Below are 20811 nucleotides of genomic sequence, written 5' to 3' on the forward strand. Positions count from 1 at the left end.
TTGAATTAAAAGCAGAAAACAGTATATACAGGAGAGGGTTGAAAGAAAAATAATCAACCATGTAATCAAAACACTATGAACTATGTAAGTTTCTACACAGTTCTGCATCTCAAGACACCTCTGTCTACCTTTCATATGCTAAAAAAAACAAAAACGAAATACTGCTCTTGAATGGACTCCTATAGGGACCTAAGTTTAATGTTCTGAGTATCAACCTTCCAGTGATGTAAAAGCAACAAATAATATTAATACGGAACTAGATAAGAGTTTTCATATAAAATGGTAATTTTCTTTTTTAAACAGAAACTATCATTCCAGCCTATAGCCATATTCTTTAACAACTGATTCTCTTTTCAAGTTAGTTACACCTTAATAAAAGCTCTGGCCCGGGTGCGGTGGCTCATGCCTATAATCCCAGCAATTTGGGAGGCCGAGACAGGTGGATCACCTGAAGCCAGGAGTTCAAGACAAGCCTAATATGGTGAAACACTATCTCTGCTAAAAACATACAAAAATTAGCCAGGCGTGGTGGCAAGTGCTTGTATTCCTAGATACTCAGGAGGCCAAGGCAAGAGAATTGCTTGAACTCGGGAGACGGAGGTTGCAGTGAGCTAAGGTTGTGCCATTGCACTCCAACAACAGACCAAGACTCCATCTCAAAATAAAAAAATAAATAAAAGCTCTGATCCCAACTCTCCCCCCTTTTAATTGTTGGATAATTTATATACTTCTCAGGTGCCCTGGGAGATCTTGGCAGTTGAGTGGTAATAATCCAGAATCAGAAAAACAAATAGATTCAATAATGTTTATCAAAAACCTATGTTCTCTCTGTGGGTGTTACAGGGATCTGCAGATAAAGGACAGTTCTTCCGCTTAATAATATTCCAGGTGAGCGAAGAAGGGAAAATCAAAGAAAAGAGCTAGCTGATGAAGAGATAAGAAACAGGAAAGATACTAGTGAGCTTCTCTTGCATACCAGCCATTTCTTACAAACTTTATTTTACTGACTCTATATAACAGCCACACACCAAGAATTCTAAGCCAATATCAAAGCTTCTTAAATGTCACATACATCAAAATAGACCTGAGACCCAAAGGTGACCAGGGTGCTGGCAAAGTTCGATCTGGGGAGGAAAACACTGAATTGCAGGTTCAATGAGAAGTAACAAAGGTAAAATACCACAGAAACCACTTAGGAACACAGCCAGGTGAACTTCCATGATTGCAAAGTTCATAAAATTACTTCCATGATTGCAAAGTTCATAAAATTACATGTTCTGAGAAGTGTCAGAGAGAGACAAGAGTACTTTACCACATGCTTAATTTCAGGGAGAACTTGAAGAGATTCAAATTCTTTAACTTTTGCAGGATCCACATCTTCCTCTAGCTCCCAGGTGCTTTCCTCATATGGTAGTGAGCACCACTTCACCAGGTAATGTGTTACCTCCTGGTAGGAAAATAGGAAAGAAACTTAATGTTCTATCAGATTAAAGGAGTCAGTCATATCTGCCAACCTCTGAAAAACCACCCTAAATGACTAGACAGGAATACCATTAAGACAAAGGCCACATGTTAAAACAAGTGAAATATGTGGAAAGAAGGGAAGATGCTTTAGGAGAGGCGAATACCCACCTCCCCTGTTTCTGCATCCTTGGTGTGGGCCACCTCCAAGATGCGATCAACTTCTACATAGTCTGGATTGAACAAGTCTTCATCAGGCTAACACAAACAGAGGAGAACAGTTAGAAGTGTGTCCCCTTCCCTCAAATCCAACACCTAGGGTGTTATCTCTAAGTGACCCCTACTCTGGGCCCTATCAACAAACACAAAAGAAAGGGTTTGCTTAATAAAAAAAGTCACAGGCATTTATTCAATGTCTCCAAAGCCTGCTCTCCATGACTAAATTTAAAGGATCCAACCATCTTAGAGGCTACACCCTAGCCAGGTAATAATTCCCTGTTGGTCATTATAGCAATGTACAAAAATCAGCAGAAGGGTTCCCTTTTCCTTACTGGTCCTTATTTCAAACATAGCCCTTGGCAACTAGGAAATACGGTTTCTTTTTCTTCTTAATAACAACAATAGCTAACATTGGAAGGGGGCATGAGGCAAGCTTCCTGGGTGCTGACAATGTTCTATTTGCTGATCTAGGTAGTAGTTACACAGATGTGTTTACATTGTAAAAATTCATGGAGATGTATACTTTATCTTTATGCACACTATGCTTCAAAAAAAGTTTACCTACAAAACAACAAGAAGCAACATACAGAAATATTTAATGTATGTCCAGAGTAATGCTAAGTACTTTCATTTAAGCTCCAAAACTACCTTACGGAGTAGGTACTATAATTACCTTACAGATTAGGAAACTGACTCAGAGATATTAAGTAATTGTGACCAAGTTCATGGAGCTATGTTAACTGGACCGTTCACCCAAGTCTTTCTTACCCAGAAGCCGAAGTCCTCCTCCAGGAGTGCTGGAGAGCTCTTACTGACACTTAGGCTGCAAGGCACTTTAGGGCTATCTAGTTTCATCGTCTAATCAATGCAGGATACTTTTTACAACATCCCTAGCAAACCTCTCAGATTCAATTATTCCCAATTAAGAAATTTACTACCCTCCAAGACCTGATTCACTGTCGAAATAGCTTTATCTCTACCTCTTTAGTAGTAGTATCATGATCTTTATCATTAGTAAATTATAACTTAACTTCCTTCCTTATAACTGTTGCTCATTGGTATGAACTGCTTCCTCTAGAGCAGCAATAAGTAATTTGATTCCTTCCTCTCTGTTTAGGCTCTTCAGCAATCTCCTCCCTATTTGGGTTAAAAAAAAACCCAGTTTGTTCAACAGTTCTTCATATACCATTTCCATCTTAACGATACGAAAAGCTAATATTTATGGAATAGTGCCTATGAGCTAAACACTGCTAAAAACATTGTGTTCTTTATTATTCACAACAGTCAAGATACAGAAACAACCTAAGTGTCCATCAAGGGATGAATGGATAAAGAAAGTGGGATGTATATATCCACACAACAGAGTATCATTCAGCTTTAAAATAGAAGGAAATTCCGGCCGGGTGCGGTGGCTCACGCCTGCCGAGGTGGGCAGATCATGAGGTCAGGAGATCGAGACCATCCTGGCTAACACGGTGAAACCCTGTCTCTGCTAAAAATACAAAAAATTAGCCGGGTGTGGTGGCGGGCACCTGTAGTCCCAGCTACTCGGGAGGCTGAGGCAGGAGAATGGCGTGAACCTGGGAGGCGGAGCTTGCAGTGAGCCGAGATCGTGCCACTGCATTCCAGCCTGGGCGATGAGCAAGACTCCATCTCAAAAAAAAAAAAAGGAAATCCCATCATTTGCAACAACATGGATGAACCCGGAGGATGTTATACAAAGTAAAATAAACCTGACACACAAAAACAAAGATAAGTGTATGATTTCACTTATATGTGGAACATAAAATAATCAAACTTGTAGAAGCAGAGAGTAAAATGGTGGTTGCCAGGGATGAAAGGGATAAATGGGAAGGAAGACACTGGTCAAAGCGTATAAAATTTCAGTTATTCAGGATGAATAAGTTCTGGAGACCTAATGTTTAGAATGGTGATGACAGTTAAAAATACTATATTATATATTTGAAATTTTCTAAGAGGATAAATCTCAAGTGTTCTCACCCTAAGGTGGGAAAAAAGAAAGAAAAAAATCCCCTAACTACGTGAGGTGAAGGATATCCTCACTAGCTGGACTATAGTGATTATTTCACAATGTACACATATATTAAAACATCAAGTTGTACACCTTAAATATACATGTTTGTCAATTATACTCCAATAAAGCTGAAAATGGCAAGAAAATTATCGTCTAATCCTTCCAGGTATTCTATGAGGCTGATTCTATCAGGAGTCCTGCTTTTTCCTATGATACTGAGTTTGAAGGAGCTTATGCCACAGCCTGAGGCCACCCAGATGTGTGTGAGGCTGGGCTGGGAGGGGCAGTTTGACTGCAGAGCCCAGGCTCTTAGCATTGTGTAGTCCGCTCTCCACCTATGCCCCATTCCCACCATGACAGTCCTCTTGCAGCTGCCCTCAGGTTTTGCAAAGTCCCTCGCTGAATCCTGGTACCCAAATGAACCTAACATTTAGGAATGAAAAGAGCCTGGTACAGCAGGACTGTTCTATTGGTGCAGTCCAGGATTAGTAGGATTAGTTTACTTTTTAAGCAGCCACTTCCTACTCTTGACACACAGTAAATGTGTAGTTAATTCAACTGGCAATATCTTTTCTCCCTAGAACTGCTACCCAGTCATTTTCCTCACTTCAGAACTAGAAAGATTCCAAGAACAATGTAGGATATTACATTTATTCCTACATTTATTCATCCTAGCCTGTCCAGGCAAACCCAGGCTGATTCTGTCATTTATCCTCCCAGTATTGGGTCTGGTTAGGACGTCTCCTGGGTCTTCAGGAGTTAGGATTTAGTCACGAGTCTACGTCTGTGCATGTGGGAAGTTGCAGGCTCTTGGAGCCTGAGTTTCCTCCACGTGTGCTTTAGCTACCTCATAAAGCAGCTGGAAATAATGGATATAAAGCTCTACTCAAAACTAAGTTACTATTTATATCACAAAAATATTTACCCAAGTTACTAATAAATATGTTGAATAGGTCAAGACCAAAGGCAGTGTTATAGGAACTACTCTTCAGTATTATTCCTCCTTAATTTCATGTGTTCCAATATTCTCATGAGCCTTTCCTTTCCACAAAAATATGAACTCTTGTTGCATTATTTCTATATACCCCAGCATAGTTTCCTCTATTCTCAGCCAAGGAAAAACCACTGCTTTAGGAATAGATCAGAAAACAGACACAAAGGGCTATGTAGGCTATATTACAGGGTTTAGACTTTATTCCAAGAATAACACATTAATGTTAAGGTTTGTGGCATTTTCTGATATATACCACTTACAGATTTGTTTAATATTAAAATCCATCAGTCCTTCCTCTTGCTGTAGGTACAATATTTAGAAATTCCCAAGTTTACATAAAATTATTTGTTTACTTTCTCACACTTTTAGATGTTTTCTTTTTTTTTTTACATTCAAACTTTAGGACCTTCTGAAATGTCCTTTTTGGGTTGTGGGGGGTTGAGGGAGCAGGGACGAAAAGAAAGATTTGTGTGCATATTCCTCTCACTTTAGCTATTTATTAGTCTTCACACCAAGATGCATGCTCTTACGAGTTGTCAGTTTATAAGGTTTCATCCTGAACTTTGGTGGATACTTTTCTTTGACTTGAATCTAGACTAGTTTTGTTGCAAATCAGCACACATTTATCAATTTGACTTGAGCAACAGATCTGTATAGGATTTTAACTTGGACTTAGAAACATAAACACAGTATTTACTGCTGCAAGAAAAGCAGCAGTCAAATGAGTCAGTAAATATTGCTTCACCTCCGTAAAAATGTGCTTCATCTGGGCTTGTTTATTCCTAAATCGCTTGATCTTCTGTGCGATGCGAGGATCCTTTTCGAGCTCTTCCATTGTGGCCCATTTACAATGTAAGTAGGAACTATCCAAAGACATACAAATTGTCAGGCAAGCACATAACTAGCAAATGATTGAGCTTTAAGGTGTTCAATAAACAGGGTGACCATCTAACACAGAAATAGTAAAATGGTTTATTGTGCAACTGCTGGAGATTGGGCTTAGAAAGACCCTCCTCTTAAGGGCAACAACAGAAAACAAAACAAAATGGAGTAATTCCAAGCAACTGATCTCTCTGCAGCTTCTAGAGAAACTGGCCAAGAACAGAGGCAGTGCAGGTGTGGGCAGGTTATCATTAACACACGTTAGTGAAAGTGGGCTGTAGCAGAAACGAAAAAATATAAGAAGGGAAAAGAGCATATGCTACAGGAGAGTGGTTCTCTATCCTGGTTGCATATGAGAATTGCCCAAGGAGTTTTAAAAAAACAACAATCCTTGGGCCCCACTGAGTCTGAGTCGATGGTCTTGGGTGGAGGAAGGGCTTCAGAAGTTTAAAAAAGCTCTCCAGGTAATTCTGTGTGCAGCTATAATTGAGTGTTACTGCCTAAGGTAAACTTTAGTCAGCCAAGACCTGTGGGTCATGCCTTAGAGGCAAGACTCTGAAGATGCAGAAGATAATAAAGTCACAAGAGAAAGAAAGTTTTATTCATATAAAACCCAAATACAGAGAACACTTTAAATAGACGTACAAATTTCTATACTTAACGTAGAACAGCTCCAAGTCAAATGGAGGTTCTCCTGGGTGAACCTGTAACAAATAGCAAGCAGTTATCAGCCCAGATCCCAGGCAGATCACCCTTATTGAGCCAAAAGAAAACAGGTAATCAACATCTCTGCCTGATTTCCATAAAGATTTCTTGAGCATATTTTCATTTTTCCAGGCCTTTTCCTGACACCTATTGGTCAGGTTTTCCAAAGGTGGAATACACAGCTGCAAAAAATTGATCTTCATGCTGTCCTTCCAAGGTCTAGGCTGGGACGGCACTCAGCTGATAAACCCAAACTGGCCCAGGTCTCTTGAGAAATGTCAGGACCAGAGCCTGGTATGGAAGTGACTACATTCATCTTTAGTGGTGTCCCCCTAACGCCTCACTTCTGAAATGCCAATGGTATTCACTCTCCAAGTAAGGAAGTTTACTGTCATAAATACTTGAAGTAAAGATGAAGCCATGCTCTCACCAGCACCAACATACTCTACCACTCCAGAAATTTCCTCTAGGTGATTCCTACAATGGCCCTGAGATGTCTGAAGAAAAGAACCCCTACAACATTTCCATTAGGACTCATATGGGTGTGTGTGTGTGTGTGTGTGTGTGTGTATGTGTGTGTACTTTTTAAAATAGAGACAAGGTCTCACTATGTTGCCCGGGCTGGCCTTGAACTACTGGGCTCAAGCAATCCTCCGATGTTGGCCTCCCAAAGTGTTGGGATTATAGGTGTGAGCCACTGAACCCAGCCTCCACTACAACTTTTTTTCCATCTCTTCTTCTTGGCCCTCCGCTAAATTCTGGTGGGCTACAGCAGCTAAGGGATATATGGCTTTTGCCAGGATCAGAATGGAGGAAATCATTAGCTTGAGCCATTCTAGATATTTTAAGAGTTTTATGTCCTAAAATGCTCTACAGGGGTAAAAATAAGTGTTGGCTAGCCAGACAATATTCTTGCTTAGCTCTCACTCCAGCCAATAACAGTCATTCTAGGTTCTCTAGCCAAAAATCTCTTCATAGAAGATGTAATCTGTGCTAATGATATAAAAGTGAGAAACACGAGCCACCAACCTCCTGGACAGTCTTAGATGCCAGGATCTTCTCAATGATGTTTGCATCATCTTCTGGAGGCTCCTGGGGACAAAGATGAAAAAAAAAAAAACGAAAATTGCTGGAACCACAGAATCCAAGAAAACAATTCTATAAGAAATACTACAATAGGTACTACTTCATTCAAAAGTTCACCTTTGAGTACCAAGGCCTCCTGTCAGGCCACAGAGTGGTCAAAAGGTCACAAACATTTTGCAAACCTAGAATTCAAAGTGGTGGTGGCTTCTAAGCTCTGGACACAACTACATCACAAGAGCAGAGATGTTTTTCAGATTCAATTTCAGATCTGCATTTAACATACTTAAAATTGGTCTCGGACTTACCTTCTTTGCAAAACTACCTACGTGTTGCTGCATAAAATTTTCAGAAAGTTCTGAGTCTGGGGTCTTAAAATTAGTTCTAATAGCTACCAGCTATTGACTTTAGGCAAGTCAATACCTCCTAGTCTTCAAATCTATTAAAATAGGAGTTAAAAATACATCTCTCACTGGATTAGTGGGAAGATAAAATAGTATTACTGTGGGAAAAATGTTTTCACATACTACTCAAAATCAAGGTATAATTATTCTCTATTAAATTGTACCATCTTTCCCCTTTTGTAGCTGGAAAAGGCTATTTCACAGATCATCCTTTGAAGGTAAATTCCAACTGAAAACATATTCCTTTTTACCCTAGATAAACATCAACACTTCTGTGCTCCGTGTCTCCATGAAATCTCTTTCTACAGAATATTTATAGTTAAAAAACACTGAATGTTTAACATTCTTTCTAGAACCTCGAGCAGCATTATTTCTTAGTGGTTTCGTATGCACAGTGACCTTTTCAGATCTATTACAATATGAAACTTAAGACACCATATGAAAGGAACACTCATCACAACAACGTAACTGCCAAAATCGGTATTCTGGGTTCCTGGCTGGAACGTCCCAGAAAGGTGATTTGTATACCTTCAGTCTACCCATTCTAGGGCGTAAAGCCATAAAATTATAGAAAACATCTCTTAAGATCTTAAATCAAGCTTTTCCCAGGAAAGTGATGATGGGTTAAAAGAAATGAGGAAGGCACATGGCAGAAAAGAATTATGGAAATCAGTAAGCAAGCACAGGCAGATGCTTCCAAAGGTTACAAATATTTACTAAGCTCTCTCAGACACATGGCATTGTGCCAGATGCCATGCAGAAGTTAATCCAAAACCACACACATCCCTTCTCACCACTCAACAGGAAGGCAAATAAACTATAATTACCATACAATAGAAGAAAGGGGTGCGAATACAGACTATGGTTTTGTTTCTCTCTTTAAGTATTTGTTCTGCTTGGTTCCTAAATATAGATAGGTGGCAGGGAGGAGGTGGCAGTTCACTGTTTATTGCTGTCTTCTCCCTTTACTACATAAACCTTCAGAGGGCAGGGATCCTTGTTTTATATACCAACATAGCTAGACCACGAAATGCATAATCAATGGGTATTTGTTGAACGCTGAATAACAAGGAAGAGGAAAAGAAAGAAGGAAATACAGTGAGGAAATAAAGTGTCAAACTCTCTGAGGCCACAGAGTGGAGACAGCTATTTTTCTTGATTTATGTCACTTAATTTAAGAAGTCTCCCCCTGCTCCATACACTCAGACTTATATACTGTCAGGATGGTAACAGCAAAGGGCCAAAGCCAGGTGTACTTTAATGAGCAGCAAAGACCACGACCACTGATCTTGCAGCCAACTAACTAAAGTCTGACTATGGCAAGCGGTCAGTGAACAGGTGCTAGGTTAAGAGAAACTAGACTAATGAACCAGCTTCCTACCTCATTTCCTTCCCAAATTTTTATCCCACATTATTTATGGAGTGCTTTTAGTTTATGCACCGGTCTTACAGAAGTAAATGAGATATGTCTAGTCTTAGTCATCAAGGAACTATCAGGCATGCTAACATAATGCTTAGTTATTGAGGTATGGCATACTTATAGTATGCAAAAATCTCAAGTGTACATCTTGAATTTTTACATACACATATGCACTTATATAACTACCACTCAAGATCAAGTTATATAATTTTTCCAACACTCTGAAAAATCCTGTCCCCACTGTAAGTAACCAATATTCAGACTTCTACCACCACAGACTGGTTTTGTGTACTATTAAACCTCATGTGAATTGAATCGTACAGTAAATAGTTCATTTTTCTTTAACACTGTGTAGTATTTTGTAATATAAATACACTATCCACTCTACTGTTGAGGAATATTTGGTGTGCTTCCAATTTTTGTATTACACAAGAAATTTGTATAAATTATGTCTTTTGGTGGAAAAATATGCTAATTTATCTTGGATATATAACTAGGAGTAGAAATACTGGGTCATGGGGTAGGTAGATGACTAATCTTAATAAATATTATCAATCAATAAATAATATTGTCAAAAATTTTCTCAGTGATTGTAAAAATTTTGACACCTACCAGCAAGGTATGGGAGTTCTGGGTGACCTGATACTGTCAGTCTTTAGCATGTTAGCCATTCTGGTGGATGTGTAGTGTTGTCTCTTTAATTCACATTTTCCTGATAACAGAGGATCCTGTGCCTCTTTTCATACACTTACTGGCCATTTGGATATCCTCTTTTGTGAACCTCCTATTCAGGCCATTTGCCTATTTTATAAATTATTCTTTTTAATTTATTTTCAAGAATTATTTTAAATAAGAGTCCTCTCTCAGATACACAGATTACAAACATTTTCTACCAGTCTATGGTTTGCCTTTTCAATCCCTTAATGTATCTTCTGATGAACAGAAATTCTATATAATCCATTTTATCAATCTTTTCTCTTATGAATAGTGTTTTTGTGTGCTGTTTAAGAAATTTGTGTTGTCACCAATGTCATTAAGCTACAAATGTAAATTGTAATTTTATTTTAATCAAATTTTAAATTTAAATGTAATGTCATTTAATTTTAATGTAATTTAAAATTTTCTAGTAGCCACATTAGAAAAGTAAAAAGAAACAGGTGCAAATAATTTTAATAATATATTTCACTTAAACCAATATATCTAAAATATTATCAATGTGTAATCAACTAAAAAATTAAAAAAAATTTTAATAGTCATTTCATACCAAGTCTTCAAAATACGGTATTTTATATTTATAGCACATCTTAATTCAAACTAGCTACATTTCAAGCACTCAATAGGCACATGTGGCTGATAGGGTCCATACTGGACAAGGTAGCTCTATTTTGTTCAGCTGATCTATTTGACTACCCTTACGGCAATACTGCCCCGTCTTCATTCCTATAGCCTGATTACAAAGTCTTATAGTTAAACCTTCCAATTTAGTTCTTTTTCATGACTGTCTCAGGTTATGCTAGATAGGTCTTCAGCATTTTCATATACATTTCCACCAATTAAAAAATGCCCTGCTTAGTTTTTGACTGGATTTGAATTATAGACATCTTAGCAGTATTAAATACCCGTATGTAGCCAGGCGTGGTGGCTCATGCCTGTAATCCCAGCACTTTGGGAGGTCGAGGCAGGTGCATCACTTGAGGTCAGGAGCTCGGGACCAGCCTGGCCAACACGGCGAAACCCTGTCTCTACTAAAAATACAAAAATTAGCTGGGTGTGGTGGCGCATGCCTATAGTCCCAGCTGCCCGGGACGCTGGAGTATTGCTTGAACCGGGAGGTAGAGGTTGCAGTGAGCAAGATCATGCTACTGCACTCTAGCCTGAGTGACAGAGTGAGACTCCATCTCAAAAACAAAACAAAACAAAGCAAAGCAAAACAAAACAAAACCCCATATGTGCTACATCTATTTGTTTAGGTCTTCTTTTTTCACAGCAATGTTTTTAGAATAGACAGCTTATTTTTTTGAGTTATTCCAGGGTATCTGATACCTTGATGCTATTATAAATGGGATTTAATAATTATCCTTCCCTGATGTTATGTTGCTAGTTTATAGAAATAAAAAACTCATGTATTTGCATATTGTCTTTGTATCAGCAACTTAACTAAATCTACATTTATTATTTATAATGATTTGTTAGTACATTCTGTTCAATTTTCTACATATGCACTCATGTCATCTACAAATAATAAAAAAGTTTTACTACTCCCTTTCTAATCTTTTAACTTTTTATTTATTCTTTCTCTTTATTGTAGTGGCCAGGTCCTACATTGTATTTTTGAGTATAAATTATAACAGTGAAGTATTTTTCTTACTCCCAAATTCAGGAAAGAATGCATTCAATATTGTACTATTTAATACAATATTATCCATCAGATTTTCTCTTGTGGCTTTTAAATGTTCTCTCAGTCTTTGGTTTTTACAGTTTAAGATATGCCTAAGTATGGTTTTCTTTTTCCGTATTTTTCCTGCTTCAGAGTTATCTGATTTTGAATCTACTAGTTGATCTCTTCCATCAGTTTAGGAATTCTTGGTCATTAGTTATATCTTCAAATGCTACTCTGCTCCAATCTCCTCTATCCCTAGGACTCCAATCAGAAATATTTAGAACTTTCGGCTGGGTGCAGTGGCTCACACTTGTAATCCCAACACTTTGGGAGGCCGAAGTGGGTGGATTACCTGACGTCAGGAGTTTGAGACCAGCCTGGCCAACATAGTGAAGCCCCATCTCTACTAAAAATACAAAAATTAGCTGGGCATGGTGGTGCACACCTGTAATCCCATCTACTTAGGAGGCTGATGAAAGAGAATTGCTTGAACCCAGAAGGCAGAGGTTGCAGTGAGCTGAGATAGTACCACTGCACTCCAGCTTGGGTGATAGAGTGAGACTCTGTCTCAAAAAAAAAAAAAAAAAGAAATACATTAGAACTTTTAACTGCATCCCACTTGTCTTTCTCTCTCATGCTTTTACCTTTTGCTCTGTTTGATTCATTCTTTTTCCTCTATGTGCTTTAGAAATTTTCCATTGATCTGTCTTCATATTCACTCATCTTCTCTTCTGCTGCATCTAATCTACTTACAAACCTATCCACTTGGTCTTGAATTTTATAAACTGGTTTCTTCGTTCTACACTGTTACCTGATTCTCTTTATAGATTTAATTCTCTGTTGGAAGTTTTCACTTTAAAATTCATCGTATCCATCTTTTCCTCTATTTTTTTTTTAAAACAGGATCTCACTCTGTCACCCAGGCTGAAGAGTGCAGTGGAGTGATCTCACCTCACTAAAACCTCCACTTCCCAGGCTCAAATGATTCTCCAGCCTCAGGCTTGCAAGTAGCTGAAACTAGAGGTGCAAGCCACCACACCCAGCTAATTTTTGTATTTTTTGTAGAGAAGGGTTTTGCCATGTTGCCCAGGTTGGCTTCGAAAGTCTAAGCTCAAAGTGATACTCCAGCCTTGGCCTCCAAAAGTGCTGGGGTTATAGGCACGAGCCACTGTGCTGGCCCCCTCTATTTTCTTTAACATTTTAATCATAGTTATTTTAAAGTTCTTTCCCCCTGCCAATTCTAATATCTGGGTCACCTGGGGTCTGCTTCTATTATATAATTATTCTCTTAATTTTTAGCCACCTTTTCCAGCCTCTTTGAATGCCTAATATTTTTTATTTCATGTTGGACACTGTGGATAAACGAATTGTAGCAGCTCTAAACAGTATTTTGTACTACAAGTATTTCCCATTTTCTCTTAGACAACCAGTGCGAGGGGATGGTCCCTTTGATCCAGTCGGAGACTGAGCTGGGTTAGGACTGAGTGACTGTTTTAAGATTCAATCCACCTCTTATTTTACTGTTTTTGGAACATGAGTATCCAGGGTCACTGAGTGAGAGACTGGCAGGTCTTTTTTCTCTTGAGCCCTGAAACATGCTCTGTGGAGGTTTTGAGCTTAGCGTTTTAGTCTTCTGCCCCACGCAGGTTAAAAGTCCGACAAATACCTTAAGCGAGAGTCAGTATTTTGTGGTAGGTCCATTCCTTTAGTGATTTTTTTGTCTCCTAAGTACCAGGCGACTATGAAATTTCAATCTGCCTTCTGGCTGAACTCCTAGCTTCCTGGGATACCCCAGAATTCAGTAGAAGTCTCTTGAGGAAATCCCCTTGCTTTGGGGATTTCTTTAGTTTCCAAACATTCCACCAGCCCTGTATATTCAATCCCCAGTAGTGTCAGATGGTTTCTCTTCTACCCAGAACAGTCTCTTTTGTTTGGGCCAAACCTGACCCTCAGCCCACTCCCAGAACTGGGAAATGTCTCCAGAGAAGAAAACAGCCAGTCATCATCAGCCCACCTAGGGATAAGCCTTACTGTCTGATATTTTAGTTCATCTCATTCTCATTGCTTCCACAGCTATATGCCTTTAAAAGAGCTTTTGCAATTTATATATATATATTTTCCAATATTAACTCTCATTACTGGAGCGGTCTAGGGCTTAGTTTTTGGGTTTCTTCTCTTTTCTATCTGTATTCATTGTCTTGGTGATCTCACTCAGTCTCAGGGTTTTAAATACAGGCATCATCCAGCTCAGAACCTCTCCCCTGGCAATAGCCTCATATATGTAATTCCTATATGCCATCTCCACTTGAGTATCTCAGAGGTATTTCAAATGTAAAATATCCATACATTAAACTCCTATCCAACTCCCCTTTCCTACCCCTCCTACCTACAGTCTTCTCCCACCTGAGTTAGAGTAAACTATGCTTTCAGGTACTCAAACCAAAAATCTTGGTGTAATCCTTGACTCTTCTCTTTCCTTTCCATACACCATATCTGACTGGCCTAGAAATCTTGTTGGCTCTATCTTCAAAGTATGTCCAAAACCCAGCCTATTTTTCACCATCTCCATTGCTTCTAACCTGATCTGTACCACCTTCATTTCTCACCCAGATTATTCTCAAGAGTCTCCTAACTTGTCTCCCTGCTTCTGTTCTTGCCCCACTAGTCTATTCTCAACATAACATCCAGAATACCTTTTTTATTAAGCTATTCCTCTGCTTACACTGCTTAAAAGGCTTCTCTTTTAACTCAAAGTAAAACTAAACATCTTCCAATGTCTACAAGTCCTACAGGGTCCATGCCCACCCTCCTACCTCATCTGTTATGGTTCAGTTATCCTTGTCTATTCTTCATGCATACCATGCATGCCTCTACCTCAGGACTTTGTATAGACTATTCCCTCTGTCTAAGATGTTCTTCTGCCCTGCACAACTCCCTCTCTCCTTTACCTCCTTCTATTATTCGCTCAAATATTATACTTTTAGTGAAGGCAACTCTGACCACCCTATTTAAAATTGCGATCCTCACCCTGAATTCTGCATCAGAATTCTAATATATTTTTAGAATAGCATTTACTGCCATTGATGTACTAGGTAATTTTCTTATTTAAGGTTTATTAATAGCCTCTCCCTATTTACTTCTACTCTTTGGAAGTTTTGACCTAGGTCCTTTGGCCTCCCATGCCATGTAGGTTCAAAATGTGGCAAATGTTGGAGGGAGAGACCAGTTGTGAATTTGTTGCAGGCTTTTCCACGAGGGCAGGAATTTCTGTCTCTTTTGTTCCCTGGTGCTATTTCCAGAAATTCGACAGTCCTTGGCATATAGTAGGTGCTCAATAAATATTTCTGAATAAATAATGTTAGGAGATTTTGCAATAGAACATGGTAACAGTAGTAAAAAGCAAGTACTATGAGAATACAGAAGCCAGAGCACTTGGGCGAATTAGAAGAGGCTCTGGAAATGATGTGACATATGAGTTATATCTGTGGGCAAGCAGTAAACTTTCACGACTGCTGACTACTTTCACCACCCCAGACTAGCAAGCAAGCATCCACACATGTACACACACACTCAAAGGAACAAAGTTCTCTTCCTTACTACTAGATTGCTTCAAATATTTTCTTATTCTACCTACCATGAAGAATAGATAAAAATGGTTTCCGATGATAGGATTTTGATTACAATTCAGAATATTTAACTAAGACCAAATCTAAAGAAACTTTAATACACGGATGAAGAAAGCACAGGACTTTGAATATTAAAAGAAGTCAGGGTTTAAACACTTTTCATTATAAGAAATTTTCAAGTGAAAATTAAGGAGTTTGAAATAAAATTTCAATTTGTTTTTTTGGCACTGTTAAAAAAGAGAGGGTAAGCACTCATGTTAAAGAATCAATAGAGATCATCCAAATATGGAAAACGGGTTTTTATTTTATCCTAATGAAATGAAAAGGGAGCAGCATTTCCGAAATACACATCGAAGTAGGAAGGAAACTGGAAAATCAGAATCTTTTTTTTTTTTCTGAACAGAGATTGTGCGTAAGTACGATCATGTGTGTATAAACACTCAGTGTATACAGATACACACAGATATAAACTAAATCTGCTTGCCAGACACACTTCCATAACAACCATCTGTTCTCAACTGCTTGGAATTTCCTTAAATTATCCTTCAAAGAAGACCATTTTAATTCATACACTTTTTATGTCAGAGATTTATATAATCTTAATATTTTATCCTTAGGGAAAATTTTCTAAAACTTTTAACCCTATTTACCTTCAACCTCAACCAACTACCTCTCTTACTTCTATTTAGCAAACCATAACGAGGGAGCGTAACAAGAAGCAAATCAGGTTTGAAACCACAGTATTTATCAAGTGCCATGCAATATACAAAACCAGTAACAAGCTTGATGCCCAATTTCAAGGGGATTACACTCATCCAGGGAAGACAAAATAAACATATCTGTCTTAGAAATATCCCAGGGTAAATGCTAATTGGTCAAACAGTAACTACAGTCCAATGAGAGTTCAGAAAGTGAAAACAGCATGGATTTCAAAGCATAGGTGAGGTTTTAGTTGGGCCCTAAAGAACACTGGCTCATAAAAGAGGACAGCAAAGAGAAAGGTAAGATGAAATGAGAGATGAAAGAACAATCTTATAGGATGTATGATGCATATCTAGAATGCTAAGTAACCTGCCTTATTAGAGTGAAAGCATTACACAAGATGAGGAGTAGGAATGAGAGTAAACAGGTAGTGTGTGGCCACATCTTTAAAAAAAAAAAAAGAAAAGAAAACACAGGAGTTTTGATCTAATAAGGGAGTTAAAAAGTACCCACCTTGGATTTCGTGAGCAAGAGACTGAGAAATACCAGCAATTCCCTGGTATTTTGGGAAAGTTAGTCTGCTATCCGACCGGGGAGAGCAGAGACTTGTGGCGGGCAAACTACAGAAGTGTGTGCTGCAGTAAATTGTACACTGGGCTCAGCACAGGGGGTGGCAGCAGAAACCAAGAGGAAACAAATACAGGAAACAACATAAAGACAGTGTGGGAATGGGTGGTTGTGCCCAGTGAAGAAATGGGAAGACTCAAGAAATTACCCACCCAGGCAGAGCTGATAGGAGCCTTATGATGAAGGGCCCTAACGGACACTTCTGCACCGAGTCACACACGCTAGCACAAAGCTACGGCAATGCCAAATAGCAGCAAGGAGCCTCAGAAAAGAGGCCTGTCTGAGGGTTTAAGTGAGACAGAGATGAATACCAGTGAGGAAAAAATGCCAGTATACGGAAATGGAGGAAACAAGAGTCTGGAAGAAAAGAAAAATCTCTTTCCTTTCTAATACAGAGGTTTAAACAAATCATCCCAGTTTGAGTTTTAAAGCAGTTGAGGGTTTAAACAAATCATTACCAGTTTCATACCATAATGAGTTTTAAACATATTTATTCACTCACTGAATAAGTATTTGATAAGTTCAACTAAGTAGGTCTTTATATTAGCTATCAACCAGCAGAAACATAAAGTTCTACCTATGCTAAGAAAAATTACAATAAATTAAAAAGTGATGCCTGTTTTTGCAAAACTCTGCAATCTGACTGGGGAACAATCAGGAGTGATCATCAAAACAGTATGGCAGAGGCACTGAAAATCAGGACCATCACAGGCTACGAATGAGTGGTACAAGGGTGCCAGCTGAATTTAGACTTAGGGAATAATAATTACAATAATGAAAAACATTATCGAGCAGAAGATGGAAAGTGTCACTCCATCTGAATAGTTCCTGGGAGTAAATATAAATTTTATTTTATTGAAACTCTCCTACCTGAGAGGCACATAGGACAAAAAAAGATACAAATCCTACACTAACATAACTCATGGTTTAGAAGAAGAAAACAAAAAATTTGGCAGGTGTCCGAAGGACAATGACAGTTAAACATACTAGAGTGCACTAAGAGTAGAGGGGAGGGGCACTTATCCCCAGCTCGGAGGAGCAAGGAACTTTCGGGAGGAGGAAACAACTGAGCTCAGCCTGCCAGGTATAGAAAAAGGCCTATCAAAGAAGAGTGCACTGTACGCAGACACAGAGCACAGCACAGGAGAACACCACGAGCCAAAGCTTTATTCAAATTCAAGTCCTTCTGTTCCAAAAGGCAAAATCACACAAACCACCCAAATTGCAAGAGGCAAAAACTGAGACAGCCTTGTCAACAGTCTATACATTGTAAATAAAATACACCACAGAACTCTAAAAGTTTGTGTTCCAGACACCAAAATGAGTTTGACAAAGAATAAGAAAATAAAGAGTCACATTTAGGATGGAAACTTTTCTACCCCTGAATCCCAAGCTCAGGATTGTGCTACAGAGTCCAAAGCACAGCTGTGATAATATGCCATTCCTGAGCTAAAGTGAATTGTGTGTAAAGATGTTTTAGCAACTCACCACTTGGTAACCAATGCTGAGGTTGTGATCTGGGGCTGGGACAAGGGCCAGCAGTCACAGAAGTGGGCTGAGCATGCTGAGAAGATACTGCATAGATCTGCAGAGAGATGGTAGTGGGGCCATTCTGGTGCTGACTCCATCCCCTTCTCTGCCCTGAGCTAAAGCTAGCAGGCAGGCAGACACCCACCTAGAGGGCCCCGGGAGAAGGATATAGGAAAAAGCTTCCTCTTCTTCAGTGATTTTCTGTGCCACTGGATGTGTCTTGAGATTGCCTGGAATCCTAGATGAGATTCAAGGCTTTCAGGCTTTTCGTTAGTGTGGGAAATCTTTGTTCAAACTTCCTCAGGAAGCCCAGTATGTAAAAACAGTTTTAAGTGGAGCTGTTTTGGTTCTGCAGCAACTAGGACTCTACAGAGCACCAATTTTGAAAATCACTCGGTAAGCTGATCTCTCCAGTCCCCTCACTGGCTGTGTGGCCTGCCCTGCATGTTAGGCCAGGCCTTGGCTCAGAGGCCAGCCCCACATGGTCGCACTTCTCTGAATGTCAAAGCCAAAACCATGAATCAGGCCTCTCTCTTCCTTAAATTTGGTAAAATTTTTTGAGATATAATTCAGATTCTAATTTATGTCTCTCCATATATAAACCCTCTCTTTGCTATATCCTTAGAAGAAAAAAAATGAGTCTTAATAAGATACCCAACATTTCCTGAACTATTTCTCTTAGTTAGATCAGCTACTGCTGCCCTTCAGGTGCCAGGGGAGAAGTCATAACAACATCTGAAAATATGGTCAACGGCTTAGGCTAAATGGCTACTAGGAGAAAATCAAATTCCGTATAGTGTTTTAACTACCAAACCAACCATAACATCCCCAAGGAATGAAAACCCCATTACAAAGCAATACAATTCTATCACCTCATGGCAGTCTTGCAAGGGCTATTTTTAAGTATTAATATTTGCTTGAAAAGTATTTTAGTGACAATACATCAAATTACTATTCCTACTGTTATATTCATTAGTTGGATAACCCTTAGCAGAGACATGAAATCAACTCTTACACGCTAGTCACTGATTAATTGCTGCTATGTAACTCTGACCTGGATTGTTCTGGGCTTTAGTTTCTTCATTGTTAAAATAGGGACAATAGTCCCTGCTCCCTGCTACTTTCTATGCAAACATAGAGTGAAAGAATATGTGGAATTATATGAAAATGGTTTAAGTTGGAGGCAAGGTAGTCGAGGAAGATGAAGTACTATCAGCTTCCATAAGATACACTAGCATCCAGGAGGAATGACAGGTATTTGTGATGCTACTGCTCCATACAGAGTATGAATTCTGCCAAGTCAGCCCAACAGTTGACTCCATAACAACAGACAGCCATGTCCCAGAATGTGCTCTTGGCAATAACGCCCCTCCTACATGCACAGCCTGCTTCTTCTCTTGCTTTTCACTTCTTCTCCATAAGCTCCTTGGCACAGACCTCTTTATTTTCAACATTTAACCCTTCTCTCCTTTCTAGTGCCTCTGTATCAAGCGCTAATACTATCATCTTCTTCCTTGACACTGCTGCCAACAGAAACTGCTAAAATGCAAATACGGTGGTCCTACTCCTCTGCTTCAACTCATCAGTGCCTCCTATCCCTTGTCCAATCTGCAGGATAAAAACAAAATACCTTAGGTGATATTCAAGGCCCTTCACACTGTGACTGCTCCTACCTCTCAGTCCTCCTCTCTCACCACCCCTCAAATTACACCCCAGCATCCAGCCGAGATTATCCATTTGTCATATCACAGCTTGTGGTGCCATTCAGTTTCTCGGGCTTTATGAAGTTCATGTTGGAAAAGTTCCTCCTAAGTCCTTGTCTTCCTATACATCTGACCACTCTTGCTTCTGTGCAGCCTCTGTACCCAGCACATCTAGACTCGCAATACAAGCCTGTTGAATCAGAGTTCCGAGTTCCAACTATAATTACTAGTTCATTTGATCTCATCCACTTAACAGCTATTTATTACACAAAAGTCTTTTACATTCTTTTTTTTTTTTGAGACAGTGTCTTGCTCTGTTACCCAGGCTGGAGTGTAATGATGCGATCTTGGCTCACTGCAACCTCTGCTTCCCAGGTTCAAGTGATTCTTGTGCCTCAATCTCCCAAGTAGCTGGGATTACAGGCCTGCACCACCATGCCCAGCTAATTTTTGTATTTTTTTTTTTTTGTAGAGATGGGGTTTTCCCATGTTGATCTTGAACTCCTGGCCTCAAGTGATCCACCTGCCTCAGACTCCCCAAGTGCTGGGATTACAGGTGTAAGCCACCATGCCTGGCCAAGACTTCCACATTTTAATGAGAGACAGACAAAACAACATCAGAGATCAGACACATTCAAATGCAATTTGTGTTGTGGTAAATGCTTTAAGGAAGTACACAAGGGGCTGAAATAGAACATCATTGGGATGAGGGGCAGGAATCTACTTTAGATAAAAGAGTCAAGAAGGACCTCTCTAAGGAGATAACATTTTAGGCAAAACTGATAAACCAGTCATGTAAAGCATCCCAAGCAGAAGGAAGAACAGAGGCAAAGGTCTACAGGTGGAAAAGAACTGTTAGTTCAACGCATTAAAAGACAGCCAGTCTTTTGGCTGGAGAGTAACGAGACAGGGAAAAATTGTTTATCTAAAAAAATGAAGAATTTGGTGAAACAAGGCGAAAGTGTGACTGTAGAGGGTCCTGCTGAGCACAGTAAGGAGTCTGAATGTTATTCCCAGTGCAACAAGAAGTTATTTGAAGC

General features: G+C 39.2%; 1 protein-coding gene across 1 annotated transcript in view; it reads right to left on the bottom strand.

Annotated features, from left to right (window-relative positions):
- Positions 1-1312: 1312 nt before the first annotated feature.
- The window catches only part of LOC108522830 (chromodomain-helicase-DNA-binding protein 6-like), a gene marked incomplete at its 3' end in the record, with an annotated part of 56898 nt that continues 37399 nt past the window's right edge, over positions 1313-20811 (bottom strand). Inside the window, 5 exon segments of the mRNA XM_017863267.1 lie at positions 1313-1447; positions 1633-1719; positions 5455-5572; positions 6237-6295; positions 7326-7388. Coding sequence (XP_017718756.1) covers positions 1313-1447; positions 1633-1719; positions 5455-5572; positions 6237-6295; positions 7326-7388 — 462 coding nt within the window.

The sequence above is a fragment of the Rhinopithecus bieti genome, unplaced genomic scaffold (assembly GCF_001698545.2).
Source record: "Rhinopithecus bieti isolate Rb0 unplaced genomic scaffold, ASM169854v2 scaffold_70536, whole genome shotgun sequence".
NCBI classification, from domain to species: domain Eukaryota; kingdom Metazoa; phylum Chordata; class Mammalia; order Primates; family Cercopithecidae; genus Rhinopithecus; species Rhinopithecus bieti.